The sequence below is a fragment of the Rutilus rutilus genome (assembly GCF_951802725.1).
Source record: "Rutilus rutilus genome assembly, chromosome: 18".
NCBI lineage: Eukaryota > Metazoa > Chordata > Actinopteri > Cypriniformes > Leuciscidae > Rutilus > Rutilus rutilus.
The window spans coordinates 30941513-30968612 of record NC_140231.1 but is presented as its reverse complement, the minus strand read 5'-3'; the positions used below and the strand labels follow the sequence as shown (position 1 = coordinate 30968612).

At 38.6% G+C, this 27100-nt stretch overlaps 1 protein-coding gene across 7 annotated transcripts in view; it reads left to right on the top strand.

Moving 5' to 3' along the window:
- The window catches only part of rapgef1b (Rap guanine nucleotide exchange factor (GEF) 1b), a 41329-nt gene that overhangs the window by 1549 nt on the left and 12680 nt on the right, over positions 1–27100 (top strand). Inside the window, exons 1-12 of one of the 7 annotated variants that reach the window (XM_084387160.1) lie at positions 5338–6048; positions 15879–16021; positions 16555–16733; positions 16892–17048; positions 17131–17219; positions 17301–17450; positions 19072–19134; positions 20079–20199; positions 20814–20997; positions 21565–22041; positions 22307–22512; positions 24240–24395. In XM_084387160.1, the coding sequence (XP_084243286.1) occupies positions 5973–6048; positions 15879–16021; positions 16555–16733; positions 16892–17048; positions 17131–17219; positions 17301–17450; positions 19072–19134; positions 20079–20199; positions 20814–20997; positions 21565–22041; positions 22307–22512; positions 24240–24395 (2001 nt within the window). In that variant the 5' untranslated portion in view covers positions 5338–5972. Of the gene's footprint in view, positions 1–5337; positions 6049–15878; positions 16022–16554; positions 16734–16891; positions 17049–17130; positions 17220–17300; positions 17451–19071; positions 19135–20078; positions 20200–20810; positions 20998–21564; positions 22042–22306; positions 22513–24239; positions 24396–27100 lie in introns of those variants that run through there. The other 6 variants (XM_084387159.1, XM_084387162.1, XM_084387161.1 and 3 more) reach the window with 6 other exon arrangements.

The window sequence follows — 27100 nt, the reverse complement described above, 5'->3', positions numbered from 1 at the left end:
TTGCATGCATTGCAAATAAAAATGTGTGTCCTGTTTTCCGGTTCAAACATCTAAACATGAGATGCAACTGTAAAGTCTAGAAAAACTGAACAAGATGAAGTGAGTTTATGCTTAAAACAAGAACAAATATCTGTCATTGAGTTATGAACACTTCCCTTTGAATTAAGTGGATTTTCTGATCCCATTGGCAGATATTTCTTCCTTGTTTTAGTATTATTATTATTATTATTACGTTCAAAAGTTCGAGGTCAGTCAAAAAATTTTAATGTTTTTTTTAAAGAAGTTTCATTTATTTGATAAAAATACAGTAAAATTGTGAAATATTATTGCAATTTAAAATAAGTGTTTCCTATTGTAATGTATGTTAAGCTGTAATTTATTCCTGTGATCATTACTCCAGTCTTCAGTGTCACATGATCCTTCAGAAATCATTCTAATGTGATGATTTGCTGCTCAACAAACATTTCTGATTATTGAAAACAGTTGTGCTGTTTCATAGTTTTGTGAAGAATGTATTTTTCATGAATTTATTTCAAAAAGACATTTTTGCAACATCATAATTAATGTCTTTACTGTCACTTTTGTCAATTTAACGCATCCTTGCTGAATAAAAGTCTTATTTTCTTTAAAAAAGCAAAGTTAAAAAACTGTTGCTTTCTGTAACAGCCGAGCCGATTTCTTACTGAAAAGCGATTCTCCGTGTGGAAAGGTAAAGAATGCATATCCCGAGGCGTTACTCACCTGAACATTCCTTTGTGGCACAGCTAAAAAGCAGCATGTGTCGCGTTTTATCTGGGCTGAGCGTGTTTGAGCCTTTTAAATCGTGTCAGCACACTTCTTATTTGAGAATGAACCTAATTTGAACAATTTAGTTGTTGTGTTGAAGTCATTTTGGAAGCCGCATTCTTTGCATGTTTCGTTCAGGCTCACGTTGTGCCCTGTCTTGCACCGACCTGCAGGAAGTCTCTCCCATGTGCTCACCCGCCTTGTTTGTATTGGAGGTTTGTGTGTGTTTGGTTACCGGGTTGCCTGTTTGTCTTTTGTTGCGTTCTGTTGATCGGGCGAATCGATGAGCGGTTCTGGATAAGTCTAAAGCCAGACCGAAACAACAAGAGCAGGACTGAGTGTGCAGACTGACTCTCTCTCTGTGTGTGTGTGTTCTGACGTAATTCTCCACAGCAACATGTTTCTTTGTCGCCGTGGATACACTGACCTCCTGTCATGATGCCACTGTCATTCATGCCAGGAACGTTAAAACCAGTCACCTGTCATCTCTGTCTGCTTCTCTCGATCCCTGTAGCGTTGAACAAAACCAGGAAGCAGATCTGACCTCCTTCAACTTCCTTACGACAGTGAGAAAATGAACTTTGGGGGGGAAAATGAGTGTGTGAGAAATCTTGAGTGTGTGCACTCGTGTCTCAAGGCTTCAGACCAACCAGTACACTCTTAAAAATAAAGCCTTCGAGAGGGGGGTTTCACAGCGATGCCATAGAAGAACCAGTTGAATCCCCAAAGAACTTTTCAGTGAACCATATCAGAACCGAATATTTTTAATAATCTAAAGAACCTTTTCCATGGAAGGTTCTTCATGGAGCCATCAATGCCAATAATGAGGCTTTATTTTTAATGCCTCAGTGATTTCGGCAACCCTAGATCATTACATATCACACTGTATGACATGGATAAGCTAATAAGACATATGCTGTATGTAGACTGTACGTTGATGACACCTACGGAAGAATAAAGCTTCATCATCATGCGCTAGTGGTAAACAAATAGAGCAAGACGGAATCGCACTTTGGCAATTGTGGTTTTATGAAAAACGAAGAATATGGATGCGGTCATGGCTAGGGAAAAGAGGTCAACTTGGCATGACAATTTTGCAAATGGAGCTTGAAGTTTTAGTGTCATGTCGGTTTGATCATTACGCCATTTCATGTTGCCTTTTTATTGGCTAGTCAGTAGACGTCGGTCGTAGCAGCAAACACACTGAGATGATCATGCTAAGACACTGTCAGAAAACTATCGCAGGGTATCTTTAGTTGCAAGACCGTGACAAAAATGGCCGTCTGTAAAGCTCTCTCACTGTACGACGCAGGACCAGCGTTTAGGATCCACGACCACAGAAATCACCACCATATGTCATCTTTCATCTGGGACAGCCCAGAATCACACGGTGTGTTGTATGGACGATCTTAAAGGAACAGTTCAGCGAAAATGATAATTCTGCCATTAATAATTACTCACCCTCATGTTGATCCAAACCTGTATGATCTGTCTTGGTTTCTGTGGTAAAACCAAATATGAAAAAAATAAAATAAAATTGGTACTGTTTTTTTTTTCATGCAATGAATAGTGAGCATGGCTTTACTGTATTGTAAGATTGTTCCACACATCTATATGCTAGATTCTTTCTGATAACATTGGACTTCATATTTCGTCTTTTTTCCTCACGTATTTTCTGCGAAAAGCAGTCCAAACACCATTATCGCCATTTCTTCTTGCCCGTCATCCGCCATGTTTGTTTACTCTAGTTAGGGCTGCACAATATATCGCAATTATCGAAATATCGCAAATGTATTTATCGCGAAGGCTTGCAATAGCTGGGGTCATGAACAAAAGACAGAGAGAAAATCACTCGCTGCTCTTGGCTGAATAACTTTTGTAGCTTTAATAAGAATCAGGATATATTTAATTCATACAGTGTTTTATTTTTACATTTGATTATTCAGTTTCTGTTATTAACTAAACCTAATGTAGGATAACCTGAACCCCTAAACCCCGTGGTTTACACTTCTTACGCTACAGTAAAACACTGCTGTTCACTTTCAGAAGTTGTAGGAATGTTTTCTTGTCACAAAAAGAAAGTGAAACATGCATGTAGGTTATAATTTTAAATATATTTTAAAGATAATTGAAGTTTATTTTACACACGTTAAGCATTATCGTATCGAATATCGCATTATTTGATGAGTTATCGAATATCGCATTTTTCTTCAATATCGTGCAGCTCTAACTCTAGTCACGTTTGACCGCGAGAGATTTTGCAAGATTTTCCATGTTACGAATGGAATCTGTTAGTGTGTGTTGTGCTGTCTTGGTCACTCCACAGTGCACACTATACCAACAAAACTGTTAAATCTATGATTTTTAGTCCTCACTCCGATTATTGGAAATAATCACATTATTTGTGCACATGTAAACATAAATGTTTCGGCATTTCTCCTTTCGTGTTTCTACTGAAGACAGAAAGTATTTTGGGTTTGGAACATCATGTAAGTGATGACAGAATTTTCTTTTTCAAATAAGCTTTCAGTAGAACTCATGTTGTGATTGTAATGTGTCTTGTTATATCTGCGCAGTTCTGAGGAATCGGCCCCTGCATCTGTGTGTTTTCATGTGGTTGAGCGATTGTGGCATTCTCCAAATAACTCGACTGTAATAATGTGTCATGTTCGGTGGGTGTTTTGGATATATTTATGAGTGGCTGCATCGCTATGTGAATCCCTGACAACAAAATTATTTATAACAGCTGTAATGTGTAATGCATTCGGTCGGGTGTGCGTGTTTATGAATAGTTGCATTGCCGTGTAAATCCCAGACGACAAAAGTGTGTGTGAATGCTCGCGTGTACATGCTGGTGTCCTAAACACAGTCTAGCAGTAAACTGAGAGAAATACAGACACATGATAGATTAAGATGACTAGTGCATGTTTGGGCTGGATGAGTATATTGTGTGTGTGTGTGTATATTTCTACATTGAAGATTTTTTGTTGTTGCCAATATTAAGCTAAATTTTGTCAGCAAAATAAAATAGAGATGCGCTGATACTAAATTTCTCTGCCGATACTGATAGCCAATTTTTCAGAATAATATCTGCCGATAACGATACCTATAGTTTGAGGCGCTACATATAATGTTTGATGTAGAGAAAAAACGCAGACCTGGCAACCCTGGCTTGAACTACGGGTGATTCATTGGTTTTGCTTTAACATCGCCATTTTTCAAACTGCTAATGCATTATTGTCGAGTTAACTTTGACAGCCCAAAATTTTCTTTACACTTAGTATAAGTTACAGTCTGTCTGACACACGTTCTTCCGCCCCCTTTTGATTGACAGGATTAGGGATGCACAATATATTGGCCACCATATCGGTATCGGCCGATATATGTTCATTTGTAATGTTCTCGTTATCGGCCTGATAAATTTGTCAGATTAAAGCCGATAATTAATGGATTATTTCCTTCAGCTGAGACACTATAGATGCGCACTATTCGCCGTTATGGTTTTGAATTGCTTGAAATATGATTGGAATCACTTCAAAAAAGGAAAATACAGTTCAGTGCAACATGTGCAGTGCAAATCTGTTATATAGGCTACATATAATTATAATGAGAACATTATAATTGTGTGCTTGGGACATGGATTTTAATGGTGAGACTTTTGTTTTTGTAATCAGGCTCTCAAAAATTATATAAAAACTTTAGATTTAGATTTATCGGCCAATATATCGGTTATCGGCTTTCAAATATAAGGAATTATCGGTTATCGCTATTGTATTGGCCAAAATTTTCATATCGGTACATCCCTGGCCCGATCATTGGCTGTTTTTAAACAATTGGCCAATTGTGCATTGCTTTTTATACATCAGTGCATCCCAAATATAAAAGTAAGTCACTTTATTTGTATAGCTCAATATGTGTGTAAATTAAGTGATTTAGTCCAGATAAAGTCAAACAATTTGCAAATCAGTCTAAATCTACTTGTGATTTGGTCTAAATCAAGTTTTAATGGAGTTGTCCAGCTGGGAACATCAATTTGCATCATTTCATCACTTACAACTGCTTTCAAGAACGTTTAGCACTGAAACTGGTGAATCACAGTCTATTTGGTGATATAACATGCTTCAAAGTCTTCATTCTAATCAGGGTTTTGTATTGAAGTAAAAGATTAAAAAGTATTTAATGTGATGATGCAATCTTTACTCGTGCTCATCTAAAAAATAAAATGACTTTTAAATGAATCTAATAACCTGCTAGGCTTTCTTTGGCTTTAGTTCCTAATTCCTGATTGAGTGCGGTGCGTTCCGATTGGTTGTCGGGAGCGTTTTGGCCTTTGATTGGCCAGAATAAGTGCAGAATTATTTAGAGTCGTCTCTGGCTACTTGTTTTTGGTTCCAAAACTGTAATTATGGGTTTTTAGAGAAATGAGCACAGTAGATTACTAGAATGAAAAACATGCTCTTACTATCCTGAGCTTCAGTAATTAGATGGTACTTGCGCCATGTGTGTGTGTTTGAGAGAAGCAGGCGTGTGTATGTGGACTTGCAGGGCTTTGTGGGAATAAAGTAGGGAAGGGATGGATGTGAGATTGAGAATGTTAAGCGCTCTGCTCTGATTTGAGCTGTATTATATAATCTGTGTGCTGCTCAAAACTACATAATGGAGGTTTAAAATGTATTGACCGTTTATTTTTTTTCCCGGGTCGGTGTAGTTTGCGTGTGCACAGTTTTCCATGCCGTAGGCTCAATCGATCATTCCTCACATGTCAGACAGGATTTTGACCGTCATTGCTCCAAGGTTTCTTTTGGAATCGGGATGTTTTGGCATTCCGACATCATCCGACACACACGGAACACTGAGACGACGGACTCTGGAAGTTCTCTGCAGTTCTGTTGGAGTTTATTTTTAGATTCCACTCAGTTTGAAGTCTGAGTCAGGCTGGGTCATGGGATTTGACTGAGGGTGACTAACTGAGCGAGGTCTCCGGTTCTGGATGCTTATTCCTGACTTCTACCAGTGACCTGTTGGACAACAGGCTTTCTGTTTTTTTGTTTTTTTTATGGGATTGAAGAAAATGTCCAGTATCCCCTCCAGAGATCCCTGTTTGAGGTGAATGAGATTGAAAGAAGTCTATTTGGGATTCTAAACTAGTTCTTCATTTCGATAACCAGAATTTTCCCGGGTTCTACATGGGGAATACCAGTCGGAGATCCCAACCTCTTCTAGAGGAGACGGAATATTTTAATAGCGGAGAGCCAGACACAGGTGAGAACAGATGCGCTGAAAGCATGTATACAAAGGTTTTGGATTCATCAAGGTCATTGTTAGAGATTATGTGGAAGAATTTGAACTTTGTTTTCTGAGTGTGACGTAACAGGAGTAATATATAATATCAAGGCAGGATGAACTTTGTATTTGGTCGCTTATAAAGTGTAACGTTGATCTTTTGAGTTTTCATTTCATTCTAGTCATAAAGTGCACGCATCCTTATTGCAGGTCATGTTGTACTTTAAGTGTCCATGACTCGTATTGTGATATTGGATTTTAGACTTTGAAGGATACAAATGTTCTCATGGTCTCAGTTTCAATAGTGGATTTTGGATGTCCTTCAAAGTCAATTTGCCTATCTTAAAGGTTGTACTGTTGTTTATATTCTTTTGGTGTTCTGGAAGTTTTGCTCAATTCCTTATGGTATCAGACTGCAATGCTTTCATACTTTTAAATATTGTGTTACAGGATGATAACCATATTCATATACCATGGTTCATTTTTGTTAGTGTTACACTGATACATTAATTGGTCTCTTAAAAAAAAAAAAAGAAGCAAGCAAGCAAGTTCTTCTCCAACAAAGAAAGTATTTCTGGGAATACAGAAGCTTCTGATGTGAAATTCCAGGGACATTCCTTCCCGTTCCAGTTGTGTGGCTTTTGTCTAAGTGCTCATTTGATCCAGTCAAACTCTGGGTGGATCCAACCCAAAGATCTGCGTCCAGAAAAAGAGATGCAGAGAGAGTCTTTCAGGACATGAATGAGAGAGATGGTCATTTTGACTAATCTGTTTGGGACATTTCGGGTTTAGAGCCGTGGATTGACGAGAGAGTCTTCAAAGATTTCCAGTGCTCGTTTTGCAAATAGTTCTGCGCTCTTTTGATACCTGTATCAGAAACATTGTATTTAACTTTCTACTTTATCACTGAAACATGCACTTGAATGTTTGCCAGCATCTATTCAAGGCCCGTAAGTCCAAAATAGGACATTCAGTGCTGATGGCAGAACCTCAGATCGCATTAAACCGTCTGCGTTCGGGTTCTGCGTAACTCAAGCCAAACATCTGGGTTCATATTGTGCTATCAAAGCATCCTGTCTGATTTAGAGGAGATACATGATTGTTTTGCCCTGTAGTTTCAGTGTGCCAGTTTTCATGCTGAAATGGAGCTCGCCACTGGGGTTTCAGAAGAAGAAATGTGAACCTCAGCAATAGGATATGGGAGAAGAACATTTGGAAAAATAAGAAAATACGTTGGTTAGACAAAACTGAGTTAGTAGATCATTCATTCCCTCATAAAAGATGATTAAGCCTGTAATTCCAATGTAATTCCAATGTAATCTAATGTAAAGTGAAACAGGAAAAAATGTAAGAACTTGAGTTTATCCAATAATTGGATTATAAAAAGTGGGTGAATTGAGTCTGAGAGGGGTTAAAAAGTAAGCGGACTTGGTGATGTCTGCTGAAAATGAAAGTTGTTTGATAAAACATTACGAAGACAAACTTTGTGTCTATTTGGAATAATGTTTACAAATGTAATCGAGAAAGTAATTTGATGTCATGATGACGTTTGAGTAAGTGTTCATGCTGGTTGATTTGGTTCAAGGCAGAGGACTCTTTATTCAGGTTATATCATTTTTGTCAAATTATTTTGGAGAGAATAAATGGGGCGAAAAATACTCTCGGAAATTCTGTTAGACATCATCCAAGGCCAGACAGAGAGAGTTGAGAGCAGGATGAGACTCTCTGAGGAAGGCCGTGAGTGTGTGTGTGTGTGAGAGAGAGATAGCGAGTGAAGGATAACAAGTGTTTTGCATCCGGAAATGATAATCTCCATGCGTTTCTCCTCTTGCTGTGCAGTCACTCGCTCTCAGGCTGCGTAATGCTCTGTTTACCAAACAGAAACTATTAAAACATCATCAGTTCTCCTGACGTACAGTCTGTCTGCTGGCAATAATCTGTTTACCTGACACTTTGACTGTCTCCAAGTCACTAACGTCTCAGAAACCCTGAAGACTGCGCTGTAGTTTGTGAAAGCTCCTTAATTATTTTGTTCCCGTCAGGTTTTGGGTTTATTTGATATTTCCAAAACATCTTGACAAACAGAATTTGCTCACGATGTATTGAAATATATTGCATGGATGAAGAGATATGGATGTGGGTGTCCAAAGATGTTGCACATTGTTTTATAGGGATTGTCTTGAGAATACGTCTAAAACAGTAACATTTAGGCTACAGTGGGGTTTCATTTATTAACATTAGTATATTACATCAGTAATATGAACTATCAATGAGCATTTATTTATCTTGGTTAATGTTATTTTCAACATTTACATAAATATTCTTTCAATCAAATGTTAATAAATTGTATCTTGTTAGCGTTAGTTAATGCACTAACATGAAAGAGCAATGAATAATTGTATTTTAATTAACTAACATGTTAACATTTAAAGTGGACAATGAAGAAAAAATGTTATTCTAATGTGTAGAATGTGACTCTTTAAAGCCAAACTTCACCGATTAGCATCAGTATCAGTAAAAACCTGATAGTATTTTCGAGTGACGTGCTTCCCTCCCTCATGTCCCCCTGAGACGAGAGATTTCTGGATTGTGTGTCTGGAAAAAAACCTCAGATGACGTAAAAATCGTCATTTAGCATCATGGAGGCTTTTTTGTCCAGAGGCGAGAGACTCCAGCCAGTAGGAGGAGCTCGTTCCGCATGTCTTCAACCCGCCCATAGGGGGATCTCACGACAAAACGCCGTCTTTTCAGTTTCGAGTCGACTAGTAGCCTAGCTGTATCATTTCTTCCGATACTGCCCTCTGTAACCGGTAGGCGTGGCTTGGGAGTGGCCTCGTAGGGCAGCGAAGCAAGTGCATTCTGGGAGTTGTTGTCTTTCCTCCACATGAGCCAAAAATACATTTTCTGGCTTTTCTCAGTCTAGAAGGCTCCAACTTCTAAAATAATTTCACATTTCTACTACATAAATGACCCAATTTAAATACACATTCGTCTTTCCAGCGGCGAAATATCCCTTTAAAGGAATAGTTCACCCAAAAAGGAAAATTCTTTCAACATTTACTCACCCCAAAGTAGATTTTTGGAAGAATGTCGGTAACCAGACAGTTGATGGTAGCCATTGACTTACATAGTTGGGAAAAAAAAATACTACAGTATGAAAGTCAATGGGGTTCTTCAACTGTCTGGTTAACAACATTCTTCCAAATATCTACTTTTGAGTTCAGAAGAAGAAAGAAACTCATACAGGTTTGGAACAACATGTATTCCGTTTTTGGGTGAACTATCCCTTTAAGAGTTGTTTGTGTAGTATTTGTTTCGTGTTGTAGATGCCAGTAACACTGAGACGAGAGAAGAACAGAGGCTAATTTCAGCTGACACACGTCAATCACATGTGTCACTTTGCTTATGTCACCGTGGTAACAGAGTCACTGTGTGTGTGTGTGTGTGTGTGTGTGTGTGTGTGTGTGATATTGCGTAAAGCAGAAGGGCAGAAATAGATCAGGACTACAGCGTGTGTTTGACGGAATGTGGAACTCTAGATCAGAGGATGACGCCGGTGTGTTTAATCATCTGTGTTTGGGCTGAACGATATGGATAAAAACAGCTGTCTTGATCTTTTTTGGGAAAAAATAATGTATATTGATGTTACTGTTCTAATGAAACGGAAGTTGTGATTCATTTCTTCCCTGTTGCGATGTATATATCCAGTGAATCGTCTACTCTAACAAGAACAAACGTGCGGGACTTGATCGTGAATGATGATGAATGATGATTAATGTAGGGGAATGTGTTTGCGTTAGTCACATGAAAACTGCACAGAATTCCTGAATCCATAACCTGTACACACAAATCCTGTTAGTAAGCGTGTCCAGATAACTCATCTCCATTCTGTCTGCTGTCATCGTGTTTTTCACTTGAGCAAGTCTGTCCGTATCACGTCTGCTCCAGTAACCCACTTCTCCTCCTCCTCCTCCTCCTCCTCTTCCTCCTGCACCTGTTCCTCCACACCTCTTTTATGACAGCGTTTCCTGCCGTGTGATTTGTGTGGGTAGATTCATGTCGAGATTTGAGACACTCACTCTCACAAGAGCCTGTTAACCAGATTATATTGCAGATGTACATTCTTGTGCATATGATGTGTTTGAGGGACACAAAGTGACTGTATTTTACCTGTCAGTATCATATCAACTAAATCGAAGTGCACTTTTTGTGTTCTTATAAAACAAAGAAACTGAAATTATAATCAGGTAATCCTTGTTTTGTAAGATGGACCCAAAAAAACTTTTACTATTTTTATCACATGTGCAATTAAGGAATATTTTATAGAGTTGTTATGCATATTAAAAAAAATAAAGTTCACTAAGTTGAATTTTATTAAATATGTGTATTTATTTATTTAATGTTGAATCTGTATCTACCATGAAATAGCCTGTGAAAGCTGTAAAGGCAATAAACTTAAATATTACTACATAAGACTTATAATTTGGCTTTGTTAGAAAACAGAGTAACTGCTCTAAACTGTATATTAATACTTTCCTAATATTTCTGATTGTTATATGTAAAAAATAGCAAGTGTTTGTATTTTGTAGTTTAAATATAAAAATGTAGCACTTTGTGTGTATGTGTATGTGTGTGTGTGTGTGTGTGTGTGTGTGTGTGTGTGTGTGTGTGTGTGTGTGTGTGTGTGTGTGTGTGTGTGTGTGTGTGTGTGTGTGTGTGTGTGTGTGTGTGTGTGTGTGTGTGTGTGTGTGTGTGTGTGTGTGTGTGTGTGTGTGTGTGTGTGTGCGTGTGTGTGTGTGTGTGTGGGTGTGGGTGTGTGTGTGTGTGGGTGTACTTACTTACCGGTAACTATATTTTGGGGACAAATAATCTTTAGGGACGTCCTCGTTTGTAAATCTGGTATAAAAATAAAGTGATTAAAGTTTGTTTTTTTTAAATGCAGAAGGTTTTCTGTGATGGGTAGGGTTAGTGTAAGGGGAAAGAATATACAGTTTGTACAGTATAAAAACCATTACGTCTATGCAATGTCCCTATTTAGATAGCTAAGCAAACGTGTGTGTGTGTGTGTGTGTGTGTGTGTGTGTTATACCCATGACTCAGTGTTCCAGAGGTCAGCGCTCTTTGTTGTAAAGAGGATGGGCAGCACAGGAAGTGCTCCTGTGCACTAGAGCCAGACAGGAAGCTGATGGGTAGGACTGAGGCCAGAGCAGGAAGTGGTGGCTGTGACCTACAGGTGACATGAGTTAGGAGTAATTGTATGTTTGTATGTGTGTGCTGTCGTGCTGAAGCAGACCTTGAACCGGAGGTTGGGGAACGCAGTCTCTGTGATGATGGGGTCACTGGACGGGAAACGATGCAGGATTTGGCCGGGGCTTCCTATTCCTGAATTCATTTTTCTAGCAACTGCGCTTGTGTTCAGACACACACACACGTGTGTTGTTCATTAGTCTATAATGGACATGGTTTGAAGGCTGTAGTTAGACCAGCTAATAATATCTGATGCCTCCCTCTCTGTTTTTCCGTCAATCTATATTATCAGCATTCCATTAAAGACAGTGAAAACACTCCCTCAGGCGGAGAGAGAGAGAGAGCGAGAGAACGAGGGAGGGAAGTGTGCTATAGTTGATCTTTCAGAGAGTTACATTAGCCTGCATGTTGAAATATTCTGCATTAAGTGGAATTTGATTGACAGCATCATTTTACTCAGACTTGAAGCACAGCATTAGGGTTACCCATAATGCATTTCAGGCCTATTGCCATTGCTCCTTAATGGGCTGAACACGAATATTCGTGCACTTCAAATTCTGGTTTTAAATATTTAAAATATTATTATTCATGTCATTCAATCCCTGTGCAGTGCTTGCTTACAAAGCCTTAAGGAAACATTCAATAAAATGTGATTTCTTTCAAGTTCTGTGTGTTTTATGTGAATGTTTACTTAAGCTTAAGTTAAGAGACATGAACAAAAAAGGAAACTAAATGAGCCACAATTATTTGGATGACAGTAATCGTCAGCGAAGACAGTGAAAGACTTGCAACAGTTTTAAATAATAATGAATTGACCAAACCAAAATTGTAATGTAATTAGTCATGTTAATGAGGGTCTTGTTGATCCAGTGCTTTCTGACGAACGATTTACACTAATCTTTGTTTGTTTGATTTGATGACATCTCCTTTTTCCAGTTTTTTCCAGTATATACGTCTATTTTAATAGTGCATGAAACATTTATCTGAATACACCAATAATCATTTCTTTTTTTTTTCTTCTTCTAGGTTTTTTTTTTATTGATTATGAACACAAATAAGAGTGTAAACAGTGACAAAAAGCATAGATAATTTGTAATACGACCGTTAGAAACCAAATCGTACTCCTTACCCGCCAGGCCCAACTGTCCTAATTAGGACTGTAAGAAATAACTCTCTTTAATATACCAATAAGCATTTCTAACATTGTTGTTGCATGACATTGCATTTCTAATTGGGCGAGTGTATCCAGTTGTAATCTCTGAAATAGGTTTTATTTAAAACAGTTTTGTCAAAAACATCTTAACTTTTGGCAGTCAGATCCACTTATGAGTCACACTGGACATGGAGGGTCAAGTGGAGCACTTTGCATTCATTGTGGGATGAAGTATCCCACATAGGGCCAGATTTACTGACAGCTTGCTCCTGTGCAAAACCCCTCTTTTGCAGTTACTGTCAGGATTTACTAAAGACAGTGATCAATTAGTTCTGAAAAGGCATGGACAGTTATTTTTGCCTTGTCCATTTGTAGGAGTTTCTCTTTCAGACACAAAATTTCATCTTTCCCTCGCGGGTCAAAATGACCCGAAGCCCTAAAATGATACTTTTATACTTATATTGTTTCATTTTTATAATGTTTTTTTTTATAATTTTTTAATGCAAATTTTTGCATTATGTTTTTTTTGCAAATGTTTTTTTTAAATAATTTTTTATTTTATGTGCCTTTTAAAATTTCTAGATTTTATCAATAAATAATATAATATAAGCACATTCTTCACATTCTTTCTACTGAAATTCAAAATAACTGATGCAATATTCAATACATGCAATGATGATCAGCTCAAATCAGCTCAAAATACTTCACATTGGGTCAGTTTGGGTGTCTCTGCCGAAATTGTGATATGTTATATATATGTAACATGTATATAACATGTGCTGTTCCACTGGGTCCTAAAGTCGGTTTCTTCAGTATGCAATGCATTCAGATACACGTGTAGACATGTAAAATAATTTTTTGGTAAAGCTTTACCAAAAACATTTTTGTTTTAATTTTAATCTTTTTCTGTGTACTGAAGCATTCCTCACATTCCATTCGTTTCTAAGGCGGTCAAATTGACCCGCGAGGGACATATTTGTTACTTTTTGTAATTTCAACCACATAATCTCCTAGAATCCAGTAAATGTTATAACATAAAACAATGTGTGTGTGTGTATTCGTGGTTTTAGTGCTACAAAAGTCCCAAGGTCTTGGACCACTCCGATGACCAGTAAATGTTTTAAAAATGAGTTTCGGGTCAAAATGACCCGAGGGAAAGATGATGAATCATGTAAGGTGATTTACTAAGGTTCGTGCTAGTCAATTTACTGGCATTTGCGCCATTAACCAGATGCGAATTTGTGCTGCTCTTGGTAGATTGCGTTGGTCATTATGGAAATGATCCGTGTGCGTCTGTGTTCGTCAGTTCATACGAGTCGTCAGTAGATCACGCGCAGAACTTTCCACTCCCATCGGCGCTGTTTTGGAGTTGCGTTTAGTAAATCTGGCCCATTGTCTGTTGCGGTTGCAAACTGCACATTTTGTCAAATGTAGCAAGTCATCTGGGCATTCAATGCATACTACATACTACTTTAAAAAAATAGTAGGTTGTATTCTGCGTGCTATTCTGGTAGTAGTTATTCTTCACTGCACGTAAAGCCACCCTTTAAATTGCACAATGCTAGGTGTCTTCTTGAGTCAAATCTGCATTAACTTTGCATGATGCAGCCACTTACACAGAGATTGATTGGTGAGTGCTGGTGTGTGATATGGATCTGTAGTATGGATTTTAGTGGTGGTTACATTTAAAGTACTACATTACCCACGCTCCACTGCTGTTCTTTTCAGCCTACAGGCCTAAATACGCCCACCATGCATGCGTGTGTGAGAGGTTAATTAAGTGTTGTATGTGTGTGTATTAGAGCATAATGGCTCCACCCATGTTAGTTACAATACAACTTTTCCGTTTTACCCAGAAGGCATTGTTCTGAGCACGCTCTGAACGGAAAAGGCAGAGTCCCTTTCTGCAACAATGGCTGTCAACATGCACACCAAAACACACAAACATGACATGTAGTTTCCTGCATTTTTATAACCCAAAAAGTGTTTTTTCTCATGAGGGGTCAGAGGTCAACTGTACATCCATGTGTTTGGAGAGAGTGTGTATGATTACAGGCCGTCCAAACTAAGTACACGCTTCTTAAACACACACTTTTACACAGAGATTCTGGAAAATACACTGATAATCGTTTGATTTTGGTTCATTCACACTGCCAGTGATCTTCTGGAATCTATGCGTGCATTCACACACCTTAAAGATACGTGACATCAGGATGTTGACGTTAAGGTTGCTTATGATCTGCGATTGCTCTCGAGAAAACAACGCTCGTACATTTTTTTTCTTTTTCTGATTCGATCAAGCTGGTGATTGATCTCAGCTTCAGCGTCATCACTATAACACACCCCTTACGGCATCGGTCCTGCCTTTCGTTCACACACAGAGCGTTTCGGAGCTGATCCCAGCAATGTTACTAGGTCCCCATCCTGAGATCAATCCCAGGACGTGTTTGCATTCACACAGAAGGCACTGCAATTTTATGGCAATTTTCTGGGATCAGCGCTCTGTGTGAAAGGGGCTTAAACAAACAAGACGGCCTCAAGATCATTTAAGATCATTTCAAATAAAACAAAACAAGCATTAAAATAAGCTAAAACAACTCAAAACGGTTGAGATAAGGTTTCCTGCATCAAAAACAGTCATAATTGTTTGTTTTCATGATCATATTCCACCTTCTCGGATTCCTCAGTTTTGTCTGGTAATGCTACTCATGCCGAATTTACACACTTTAAATCTTTAAACGGGCCGTTTTGCTGCTGTACCTTTAAGATTTCTATTGAGAAACGATCTATGTTATTATTGTGTAACCTTTCCGTTGTGGAGAGGGCTGAAGTTCCTAAATATTGAGTAATTGTTGTGTAAATGTGGGCAGATTTATGTAAATGACCTCGTTGTTGTGATGTCACAATCACAATGATTTCTGAATGAGCTGTGCAGTTTACATTCTGTCTAATTGTGCATGTAAGAGTATTATTTAACAGATATTACTTTGAACAAGATGGTAAATTAAGAAATAGCTGTGTGTGTGTGTGTGTGTGTGTGTGTGTGTGTGTGTGTGTGTGTGTGTGTGCGTGCAGAATCTCTCTCTTTCTCTCTGTAATTACAGACCATAAAATTCCAATTATGATAAAACCCCACAGACGAGGATTCTAGTTTATGTAATTGCCTGTGGGATCACGTTTGTTTGGTGATGTTTATCGCCAGTAAGGCTTGTGTGTGTTCATTTGTATAGTTTAATTGTGCTTATTATATAAAACGACTCTGATCTTGCATTGATTGCTGGTTGTAAGTGTCCCAACCCTCCTTTTTCAGTGACAGATCGTCTCTCTAAATGTATCTGTCGTCTCTCTGATAACCAAAACAGTGCTGTGAGTTTGTCAATTTATCCTTCTGTGTTTTGTTGTTTTCCAGAATCCCAGAAGTCTCACCTCTCCTCTTTCACGATGAAATTGATGAAATTTCCTTCCCCGAAGATTAAAAGAATCCCATCTAAGAAAAGCAAACAACTCCAGCCAGAGCCTGCAGTGAAGACTCCAGAGAAACCCGTCAACAAGGTAAAGCAACTCTACTCTTTCCCTTTGAGATCTACAGTTACTCTACCATAACTCTACAGTAGTCAGTATTAACTTTCCACTAACTCTATAGTTGCTCTACTGCTGCTCTTCCACAGTAAACGTTACCTTTCCACCCTCTTACCTCTACAGTTACTCCAAACTCAACCCTCTCAGCAACTCTACGGTCGCTCTACATCAGTGAACAATAACTCTCTACTTTCAATTCTGCAGTAAATCTGCTGCTCTACCACAGTAAACACTTTCCACCCTCATATCTCTACATTAACTCTACTAACCTTCTGCATCAGTGCACATTAACGGTATACCCTCTTAACTCTACAGCAACTCTAGTGCTGCTGTCAGTGAACATTAACTCTATGCTCTATCTCTGTAAAGATTATCTCCACATCTTTTTAGCTGTAGAATAACTCCACTGCTGCTCTACCTCAACTCTACTGTAACTCTGTTGCCGCTCTGTTATCGCAAATATCAGCTTTCCATCCTCTGTAAATAATATGGATGTCTTTTAACAGAAGGTGAGTCGATTGGAGGAACAGGAGAAGGAGGTGGTGAGCGCTCTGCGTTACATCAAGACGATTGTGGACAAGATGAGCGTCGATACAAAAGTTCTCCAGATGCTTCCTGGATCAGCTAGTAAAGTTTTGGAGGCCATATTGCCTCTGATGCAGGTAGAGGCTCGGATACAGCACAGGTGAGAGGGCCAGCACTAACTATGGTTTTTCAACATGTACCGTGGTAATACCGTGGTAATCTTTAAAATATCTGGTGTGGTATATGAATGGATTTTACAGCTTGCATGCAGCCTCTCTCCATTATTCTCCCTCTCTCTCTCTCTCTCTCTCTCCGCAGCTCGGCAATGTCCTCCTGTCATAACCGCGTCTATCAGAGTTTGGCGAATCTCATTCGTTGGTCCGACCAGGTGATGCTGGAGGGCATCGACCTCGACGACAAGGACACCGTGGCAACCGTCACCACGGTGATCAAAGGCGTGCTGGATGGTGTGAAGGTGAGGGGATGAGATGTGCGTTTGTGACAAGGTTAAAACAACACTGGCATATTTATAACTGGAGTGTGTGCGTTTGTAACAGGAGCTGGTGAAACTCACAATAGAGAAACAGGAGCAACCGTCGCCAACGTCCCCCAACAAACCAGCGCCTCCTGTGGCCAAAGCTGAGAGGTACAGTCATAAAGGCCCATATGGATTTATCAGGTTTGCATAGAGATCGTTTAATAATGTTTCTCTCGCTCTCTTTCTCAGTGTGTGTGAAAATCCTCTAACTGAACGAGAGAAGGCGATCCTGAGTAAGACCACGCCCATTGTCACGCCCACTGACAGCTTGACTGACATGTCAGAGGAAGAGGCTCCGCCCAAACCTCCTCTACCAGGACTCAAACTGGCAGAGCACAGGTATGACAGCGTGACTTGGAAATCCGAAGTTGTTGTTTGTGCTTTCAGAAGACGAAAAAAAAAAAAGAAACTGATAGATTCTCAAAACATATTTTAAAAAGATATTATTCTGGGTTCATTTTTCATGCTTGAAATCAAAGACTTGAGTCTGTTGCATTATAGGATTCACTGAATACAAACATAGTGAATGTTAGGCTAGTGTGCCATTCCAAACTCAGACCTTCATTTTGGTTCTGTCTCAAATCATTTAATACCTCACCGTTTCCTTTACAGCCGACAGATTAAGGTAAATACGCTTGTGTGTAGTGTGTAGGATGCATTGATGAGGCGAACATCAAGTATACTTTAGGTGTGCACTGTAGTGTATCCTCAGGGAGTATAGTAGCGTGCAGTGAGTAGTATATTTAGTGATGGTAATTTACATCATGTAATATTTAATTCTACTTTATTCCACAAGTAAGTATCTAAATATATTTGAATGAATACACATCCGATACACACACACACACACACTCATGTGACGGCATCATCTCTCGAAGGCGTTTGGCTTCCGAAGCAGAAGTTTTTTCATTTACTTTTTGTCTGTAATTAGAGACATGCAAGTAGTAACTGTATCATACACACTTTCTGTGAAGGGGAATTACAGATGGTTGTGAGTTATTTTTGCCGTCTGATGATAAGAGATGTGTGTGTGTGTGTGTGGAGGGTGTATGAGATCGTGTTAGCTATAGACTTTAGTCAGAGTACACATGGCATACTTCATTTAACATCAACGAAAACAAGCTGTTGTTCATTCAAAATATCACACTTTTTAAGGTCACATTTAACTCTAACTAAGTTTTGCAGTGGAAATGTGTGTAAATGCTCATTTTCAATAAATTATGTATTAATAAATGGGTTGATATTTAGACATTTTATGATTACCACAATTTCAAGTCATTTTTATATGTGATTTCAGTTAATATAAGGTAAATAAATGTTAATTTAATGTTAATATTTAAAGAACATTTCATTTAGCATCATTGAGTCTGGATTTTATTGCCTTTTTTTAAATGCATAGCTTTTAGAAACAACTCAATCAGCATTTTTATAAACCACCTTTATAATAAAAATACTTTGCATAGTCAACAAATAATTTAACCCATTTAATTGGCAATATATGTTTTGTCCTAGGCTCTTTCTCGTTGTAAATGTGTGTTTTGTGCTCATATTTTAGTGGAAAACCCAATATTAAATACCTGATCAAGTGGAAAACTGTACAAATTTCAAAGTGTTTGTCAGTATATCTCTATTTTAATATATAACAGCGTGATATCGGCCATCAGCCACCCTGCGCTCTAGATTTTACATCACACCAGCCATTGTTAAACCCACAGCTCAAGATATTGAAGGAACTGTACTTCCGTCCCTCTCAGCCTGAATTAAATCTGGCATCTGCTCTAATTAATGTCTCTTTGTTTGTTTAGCATTTCAACCACTGTATCTGTTTCTCTCTCCATCATCTTTGTGTCCTTCAATCACACATCATCTTTGTCTTTCTGCATTTTCTGGTTTTCATCCATTTTTTCATCGTTCATCTTCTTCCTCTGTGCTCTGTGATCGATTGGTTGTCATGGGACAGGAACAGGATGCAGTTGTGCTCCGATCCTGTTGCCGGGCAGCGGAGGGCCACGGCGATGGAAACGTACGTTAGCCAATGGTGTACTCCTGTGTGCATTTTGACATCACACAGTTTACACCCCTCGGCCTCCCTGATTGGACGGTGGCCCTTACCTGCATGTGGTTGTGTGGCATTGTGCGTCCAATCGGATTGCACGTTGCAGAGTGACGACCAATCAGAGGAAAGCCTGATTGCATGGCTGACCAATGAGGCATAGTCTATAAATCCTAAAAGAATGTGAATGGAATTTCTAAAATAATTTGCCGTCAATCTTAAAGGATCCTAATGGGGATAATTTTGAAATAAATAAAGAAAACAAAGATTATTGGAATATAACTTTCTCTGTTATTAGTTTGATTTACTAGCAATTTCTGAGTGAAAATTGTTTCTGCTCCAATTTTATTCCAGTGCAGTTTCCAATAGGAAATATCATAATTCTCAAAAGAATATTTCTTTAGTGCATCAAAAGAGAATTTTCAGGATCTTTCCGATAAATGTTCAGTGAGATGAAAGTGTTCCTAAAATCCTGTAAGATCTGATTTGATTCTTAGAATATTCTAATTTGATCCTTTTGGATCTTATGAAATAGTTCCAAATTTGAATACAAATTCCAAATGGAATCCTGTGCACATTCCTTCAGGATTTTTGCCTAGAGATGCATCCCGCTCTAATCCTTCCCACTGGGTGTTCTATGATTAGTTTATTCTAATGTTTCCATGGTTACCTGGTAGAGCTTCATTGAAGTGAAGAATCGTCAGGGAAACCCAAGATCCGAACTCACCGCCCACACATTCCACTGCTGTGCTACTTTTATGTGTGTGTTATGTGTGAGTGTGTCCAATTAAATTCCTGGCTAGACCCTCGCTAACTGTGTGTAGACTGTCTGTGCTCGTTTCTTTTGACCTTGTTACATTGTTTGTTTCATACTTGTGAACTCATTTGCATATTTATGCATATTGTGCCCATAGCCCGCCCGCTCTGCCTCCCAAGAAGCGACAGTCGGCCTCCTCCCCCACGCGTGTTGCCGTGGTAGCGCCGATGAGTCGAGGATCATGTGGTCTCAACCTGCCTCCTGGAGCTCTAAACCAGGTACGGCTCCTGATCACGGCCTTTGAACTTTGACCTTTTGACACAACCTTCATTTTGATTTTCTTGACTTTAAAGTGAAGTATGTAATATTGAATGGTGTTTGAATCGGTATTTTTATTGTTAACTGAAACCATTGAAAGCATTTTTGTTAATTGAAATATAGTAAAATAAAATATAAATATTTGATAAAAAACTAATATCTATATATACATATACACTTCCATACATACACACACACACACACACACAAACTCACACACAGTTACACACACATACGTATTTACATATACACAGATAACTTTTATGTTAGATGCAATTAATTGATTTGACAGCACTAATATATTGAAAAAAATAAGAAATATAGAATTTTAAAAACAAAACTACTAAAAAAATTTTTTTTTAATAATTTTAAAAACAAAAAATTTATAAAAAATTAAATAAAAAGAGATTGCAAAATAATAAAAAAAATACAATTAAAGTGGAAACTGATATAAATAAACAATTTATATTGTGTATTGTAACATGACTGAAAGTGCTTACAGTCCAGTGGATTCCTGTAGAACATCAGTGTGATGATGATGGTGTTGTGGTTGCGTGTTGTGTGGTTAAAGCAGCAGGAGTTTGATGTGGATCTCCTCCAGAGGCGTTTCTCCGGCGGGAGCCAGTCGTACGGTGGGGATTCGCCTCGTCTCTCTCCCTGTAACAGCATGGGAAAGCTCAGCAAGTCCGACGAGCAGCTCTCTTCACTGGAGCGAGACAGCGGGCAGTGCTCTCGCAACACTAGCTGTGAAACACTAGGTATACACACACTAATACACTGTTTGGTTTCTCCCTCCATTTCTGTCTCCTAATGGAGTTTGGGTTCCTTGCCACGGTCACCTTTGGCTTGCTTAGCTGGGGTTTAAAAGACACTTAACATTCATTAATATCATCGATTTTGACACTTTCAGATGTGAACAAAACCGAGTTGAGCTCAATGTCTTCTGTAGATCTGCTTTATAGCTGAATCGAATTTGTGTTCATAATTGACTAATTTTGCAACATCGACACTGTTATTAAATCAACATGTGAACTGACTATAGCTGAATAATATCACTATTGTATTCTCTAGCGCTACTTATCGCTGAATTGAACTCATTTCATAATTGATGGAGTTATTGAACTGAAGTGAATCAACTCTGTCAATAATGGCACTATTGTTTTACAGCAGAAAGTTTGCATCATGGATTTGTTATTTTCCTGTTTATAATTGTGAATCCGAATTGTATAAAGAGCTACATAAATAATGACTTCACTATTATGAATGTTTGAGTAAAAGGTTTTTGTAAGCTTACCTTGATTTGATCCTCTGCTTTTTTTCTACAGAGGGATACGATCCTGATTACGACTTCCTACATCAGGATCTGTCCGTCTCCGAACCGTTACCGTTTCCCACCGGCACTGGCAGCAGTCTGAGCCCTCTCCCAGAATGCCATGGGGAGTCTCAGTCATTAAGCCCCGCCCATGCCCCGCCCACCCACCCGCGTTTCAGTGCTCCCGTCACCAATCAGGCTTCCCTGGACTACTGGACTCCGCCCCTCACACCTGGACAGACCAATCGCGTGCTTCCACCCGCCCTCCCCCAGAAGAAGCGACGATCCGCACCCATCTTATCAGCGTACCCTCTTTACGAGCGCCTCCCGTCGCACTACGATAACCTATCAGAAGAGGAGCAGCCCACGCCACCGTTCCCGCTGGTGACGCCGGTGTCGCCCCTTCCTCAGGTCAACGGTGGAGACGAACTCTCACAGTATACGGACGCCGACAGCCCGCCGCCGCTACCAGAGAAGAAGGGCAAACAGAGTAAGAGGAAAAGCTGCACAAAGTGATACATTCGCAGTCAGAAGAAATTAGATTTTTAATGAACGAGTGAATCTCTTGAAATATCATCCAGGAACACGCCTGCGTCTTATTTATTATAATCAGAAATGTTTCTTGAGCAAATCAGCACATTAGAATGATTTCTGAAGGATCATGTGACACTGAAGACTGGAGTAATGATGCTGATAATTCAGCTTTGATCACAGAAATAAACTCTCTCTTTTTAACTATGTATTTTTCTCTGTAGTTCTGCAGTACATGCAGTTTGTGGAGGATTATTCGGAGCCGCAGCCGTCCGTCTTCTATCAGACGCCGCAGAACGAGAGTATTTACGAGCAGCGGAGGAACAAGCGCTTTCAGGAGGTTTACGGCTTCAACGACTCCTACAGCAGCTCAGACTCTGTGCATGAACCCGTCCCACCGCCAGCGCTGCCACCCAAACAGAGACAACTGGTGAGTTATCATCCAGTGCATGTTATCAGTGACCTGTGCCTGAGGGCATTGAGCATGGAGCAGGTCAAAGGTTAAGCTCCGAAAGGTGAGAGGTCAAACTGAGGTTCTTTAGATTAGGCCACATGTGACTGGTCTGGTGGGACACGTCAGGGTCACTGTAAAGTCAAGTGGAAAACACGGATTAACTATGTTTTTTTAGTTTTTTTGTAAAAGAGTTACAGATTAGATTCTTTACCAAACCGGAACTGTAGGGAATTTCTGCCACAGCAGTTACACTTTATTTCAATGCTCCACTTTAGACAGTCTAATAACTAGAAGTAACTACATGTCAACTAACTCTCATTAGAGTATTAGTAGTTAGGTTTGGGTTAGTAGAATAAGTTCACATGTACTTTAAAGTTACTCATAGTCAGGAGCATCAGAATAAAGCTTTAGCAGATTTTAAGCAGACAGTCTACCAATGCTCTAATGCAGGGCTATTCAATTGGCGACCCGTGGGCCAAATCCAGCCCGCCAATCACCTCCATCCGGCCCGAGGGCACCCCCGCCTCCCTCCCCCTGTTTTTGCAGCCATGTATCTATCCCAATTTTGGGAAAACGTTTCTCAGGCCAGTCGGAGCGCTTAAAGAGCCGTTTTTGAGCATCGGTCGGCTTTGTTTTTTTCTGTGTTTTTTTGCTTTGCGTTTACTTCCGGTCCTGGACACCATTATTAAACAGCGCTGCGACATCCAGTGAGGAGCATTATAATTTGACACACACCCCTGGTACAAAACACAAATCACTCGATGATTAAACTAGTTTTAAATCGGATGAAACAGCCTCAACATTCCCAACAAGACTGAAACAGGAGAAACATGGTGCCCACGAACGAAGTTAAAAGACTTTTAAATCCCCAAATCACCACCCTTATTTACCATGAATTTACTGTAGTAACACTGACCGTATTTACCATGATTTGGGCAGAAATGTGCATTTTTATATTAAATACTATGTTATAGTCATTTATATTGCATTAGATTTATTAGGTAGGGGAATATAATTCATTTTTGTTATGAATTTATGTCAGTTTGTTCGTGAAGATTTGTGTATAGATTTGACCTGTGTTTAGGCGTTTTTATTATATAACATATAGATTCATAATATAATTTGACAGTGGTAGCGAGAAGCCATGCATGGTTTTACCTGTGGTTACCAAGTAAGTCTCACTGTCAGAGTATTTAAATTTATGCCTATAATAATTATAAATAAAATAATTCTTACCAATAGCTATGAGCTTGTATAATTCATATATTTGTACCAAGGAAAATAGTTCTACAAGGCTGTAAATTATCTAGTTTTTATTTACTATGGTCTTTTATCTGCACACTGTTGGGTATCAAGTTCCAAGTAATAAAATACTTTTACTTTTTAGGTTTACTTTAGCTTATTTATTAAAAAGTGTATATATATATATATATATATAAAAAATATATATATATATATATATATATATATATATATATATATAAAAAAAAAATATATATATATATATATATATATATATATATATATATACACTTACTGCATATACACACACAAACACATGTTGCCTTTAAACCAGCTTCTACTTTTTTCCAGCTGAGTTATTATAACTCTCTTTGCTTTTCTTTCTTTTTAACCTGATTTCTTCTTCTTTTCTTTCCTCTGTCTCTCTTCTTCCTGTTCCATGTTTCTGTCTTGTGCTCTAGGCCTCCTATACCTCTCCTTCTTCATCCTCCTCTTCCTCTTTTTCAATTCTCCCTCCTCCTGCTGGGCTTGTGGAGGAGGCAGAGCCTGCTCTTGGTATCAGCCTATCAGTGTCTAACTCCTTCCTCAGTGGCCACGCCTCTTTGACCACACCTGTGGTGAGTGAGCAGTTTAGGAGTGGAGTGGAAAGGACATGTAAACAATTAAGAAGGATTTTTGTTTTGTTTCCTCTTTCAAAATTTTAAGTTAAGTGTGTTAAGTATTTCAGGGCTAGTATTTAATAAAAAAATTAATATATATATACAGAATACACAGAATATAACACGTTTCATGAATTAAGCCTATTATACTCTTTGTACGTCTGCATATGTATCATCTGTATTCAGTGTGTTCTGGTCATTTTGTGTGTGGTTTCGGCACACATGTGCTCTTCATATGGTTTTGTCATCATTTTTAACATGTCTCCCTGGGGTGGTTATTAAACCGCTGTTCAGATTTGACTTAAAGATTATTTATGGAGTTTGCGCGTCCACTTTGCCCTTTTGGGTTTTATTTGGTGACTTTTGGAACCAGAACCAAAGCTGAATTAAAGTTTAAGTCTAAAATCTTATCTAATCTTAATTTATCTGATTATCTGGGTTTAAGGTTTAAATCCATGGCTTATCAAAATGCTGTTTAATCTTCATGTAGCATTAAAACTAAGATCACGGCTGCCCCTCATACATACATTATTTTATTGAATAACTCTGGCCTCCAGTTGCATTGGATTTCACCTTCTAGTGCTTTATTAGACACTTTTTTACTTTTGCTCATTGCATCAAAGGTGGCTTGTGTAGTTGTGTAAACTTTTGATTGGCATAAATTTGGCCTATATTTTGTACACAAAAAAAGGTGAATTATTTAATATCTTTTTATCTCTAGAAGTTTTTTGCCGAAATTTATGTTTCATGTATCTCACGATAACTTATGAAGAGTTGTGATATTTTGTCTAGAATTTCAGATTCTACTGTTGATAGTATCATCCATATAAAAAGAAAAGATGTGCGACCAGACATGACATGTTTCTAGCATCAAATTTTTCTGTCCTCACTGAAAGTGTGTATATTAATAGCTTTAAAAAAATGCTATGATGAAAATATACGATGAAGATGCTGAAAGAGTCTGTTATTGCTAGTGTTATTGTTTACTAAAACTATTAAAAGTCATTTTTCATTGAAATAAAGCTAAAATAAATGATAAATATAAGAATAAATTATACTTATATAAGCTGAAGTTAAAGTACTAAAGTTACTAAATCTGAAATAAATAGAAATTTAAAGGGGTGGGTGATTTATGATTTCACTTTTCTAACTTTAGTTAGTGTGTAATGTTGCTGTTTGAGCATAAACAACATCTGCAAAGTTACAAAGTTCAAAGCAAAGATAGATTTATATTTAATTTTTTAATAATTTGCTTTTTAAGGACTACAACAAACGGCTGGTAGAGACTACACGACATTCCTCCCGGGTTAGTGACATCACCAACCCTAGAATTTACATAAACCCCGCCCCCTGAACACGATTTATAGATTATCATGACAGAATATGCTAATCAATGACTAGAAGATAACTACACATCAGCTACATAAATTCATCGACTAAATATTCAGAAATGTCCTGTTGCTTCTACATGTTGTCACTTCTTCTTGAGTCTCTCCATCATTGTCTGAATCCGGTTTGAACATAAAAGGCTGAAAGTTTTAGAAATTTTCAGTGCATGTCTGTGTGAGGTAAAAGGACATGAGCTGTTGAAGCTCCGCCCCCTGTGCCGGGAGCAGCAGCTCATTTGCATTTAAAGGAACAGACACAAAACGGTGCGTTTTTGCTCACCCATCTGTGGGGTATTTTGAGCTAAAACTTCACATACACACTCTGGGGACATCAGAGACTTATTTTACATCTTGTGAAAAGGGCATTATAAGCACATAACAAAAGCTTAAGCTTTTGCACATAACAAAATAACTAAAACTTTCAATTGAAATGAAACCTGAAAATATAAAAATAAAGCTAACTCAAAATATTAATAAATACTACACAGGTTGTTACCGAGATCAGCAAGCTGTTATTTGGAGTGTTTCTCCCTAGTGATGAGTTTTTTAAACTAGTTTGTCATGGTAACGGAATCTGGGAATTGTGCTGGAATGTTCTGTGCTCTTGACCCCTGACCTTAGAGGTCAGAGAAGAAGCAATATGATGTTTATGTGTGTGTGTGTGTGTGTGTGTGTGTGTGTGTGTGTGTGTGTGTGTGTGTGTGTGTGTGTGTGTGTGTGTGTGTGTGTGTGTGTGTGTGAGTGAGTGTGTGTGTGCCTAAGGAAAGACTGAACCATTTCGTTCAGTAAAGTGTGTGTGTGAGGCAAGATTGTGAGGCTCCATATGTATCCCCCCCTTTCTATCTCTTTTCCTCTCTCCCTCCTCTGAGTCTCTGTGGAATGCTTACATTCCAGAATGTCACAGATGGAATAGAATGGGGGAAGCTCTTCCCGATCTCTCCGGGAAACATGTTGGACCATGTTTGTTGAGCTGTGTGTGTGTGTGTGCGTGTGTGTGTGATGGGATGAATTGGAATGTTGTTGCTGGTGTTCCAGACGAGTCCCTGCAGGTGTTTTAATCCCTCTAAGCAACATCCGGAAGTTCCGCCAGGATTTGACTTGTCCAGCGTTGTGTTGAGAGTTTGTTCTCTCTTTAGTGGGTGGTTACTAATTTAAACTCGCTGTCCTGCTATTTTACACAGAATAGAACATTTCGTTTCCTTCTCTGTTCTCCTGTCTTTTCCCTTCTTTTCAGATTTATTCCAAATACTTTCTCTGATTCCATCTTTCCTCTCC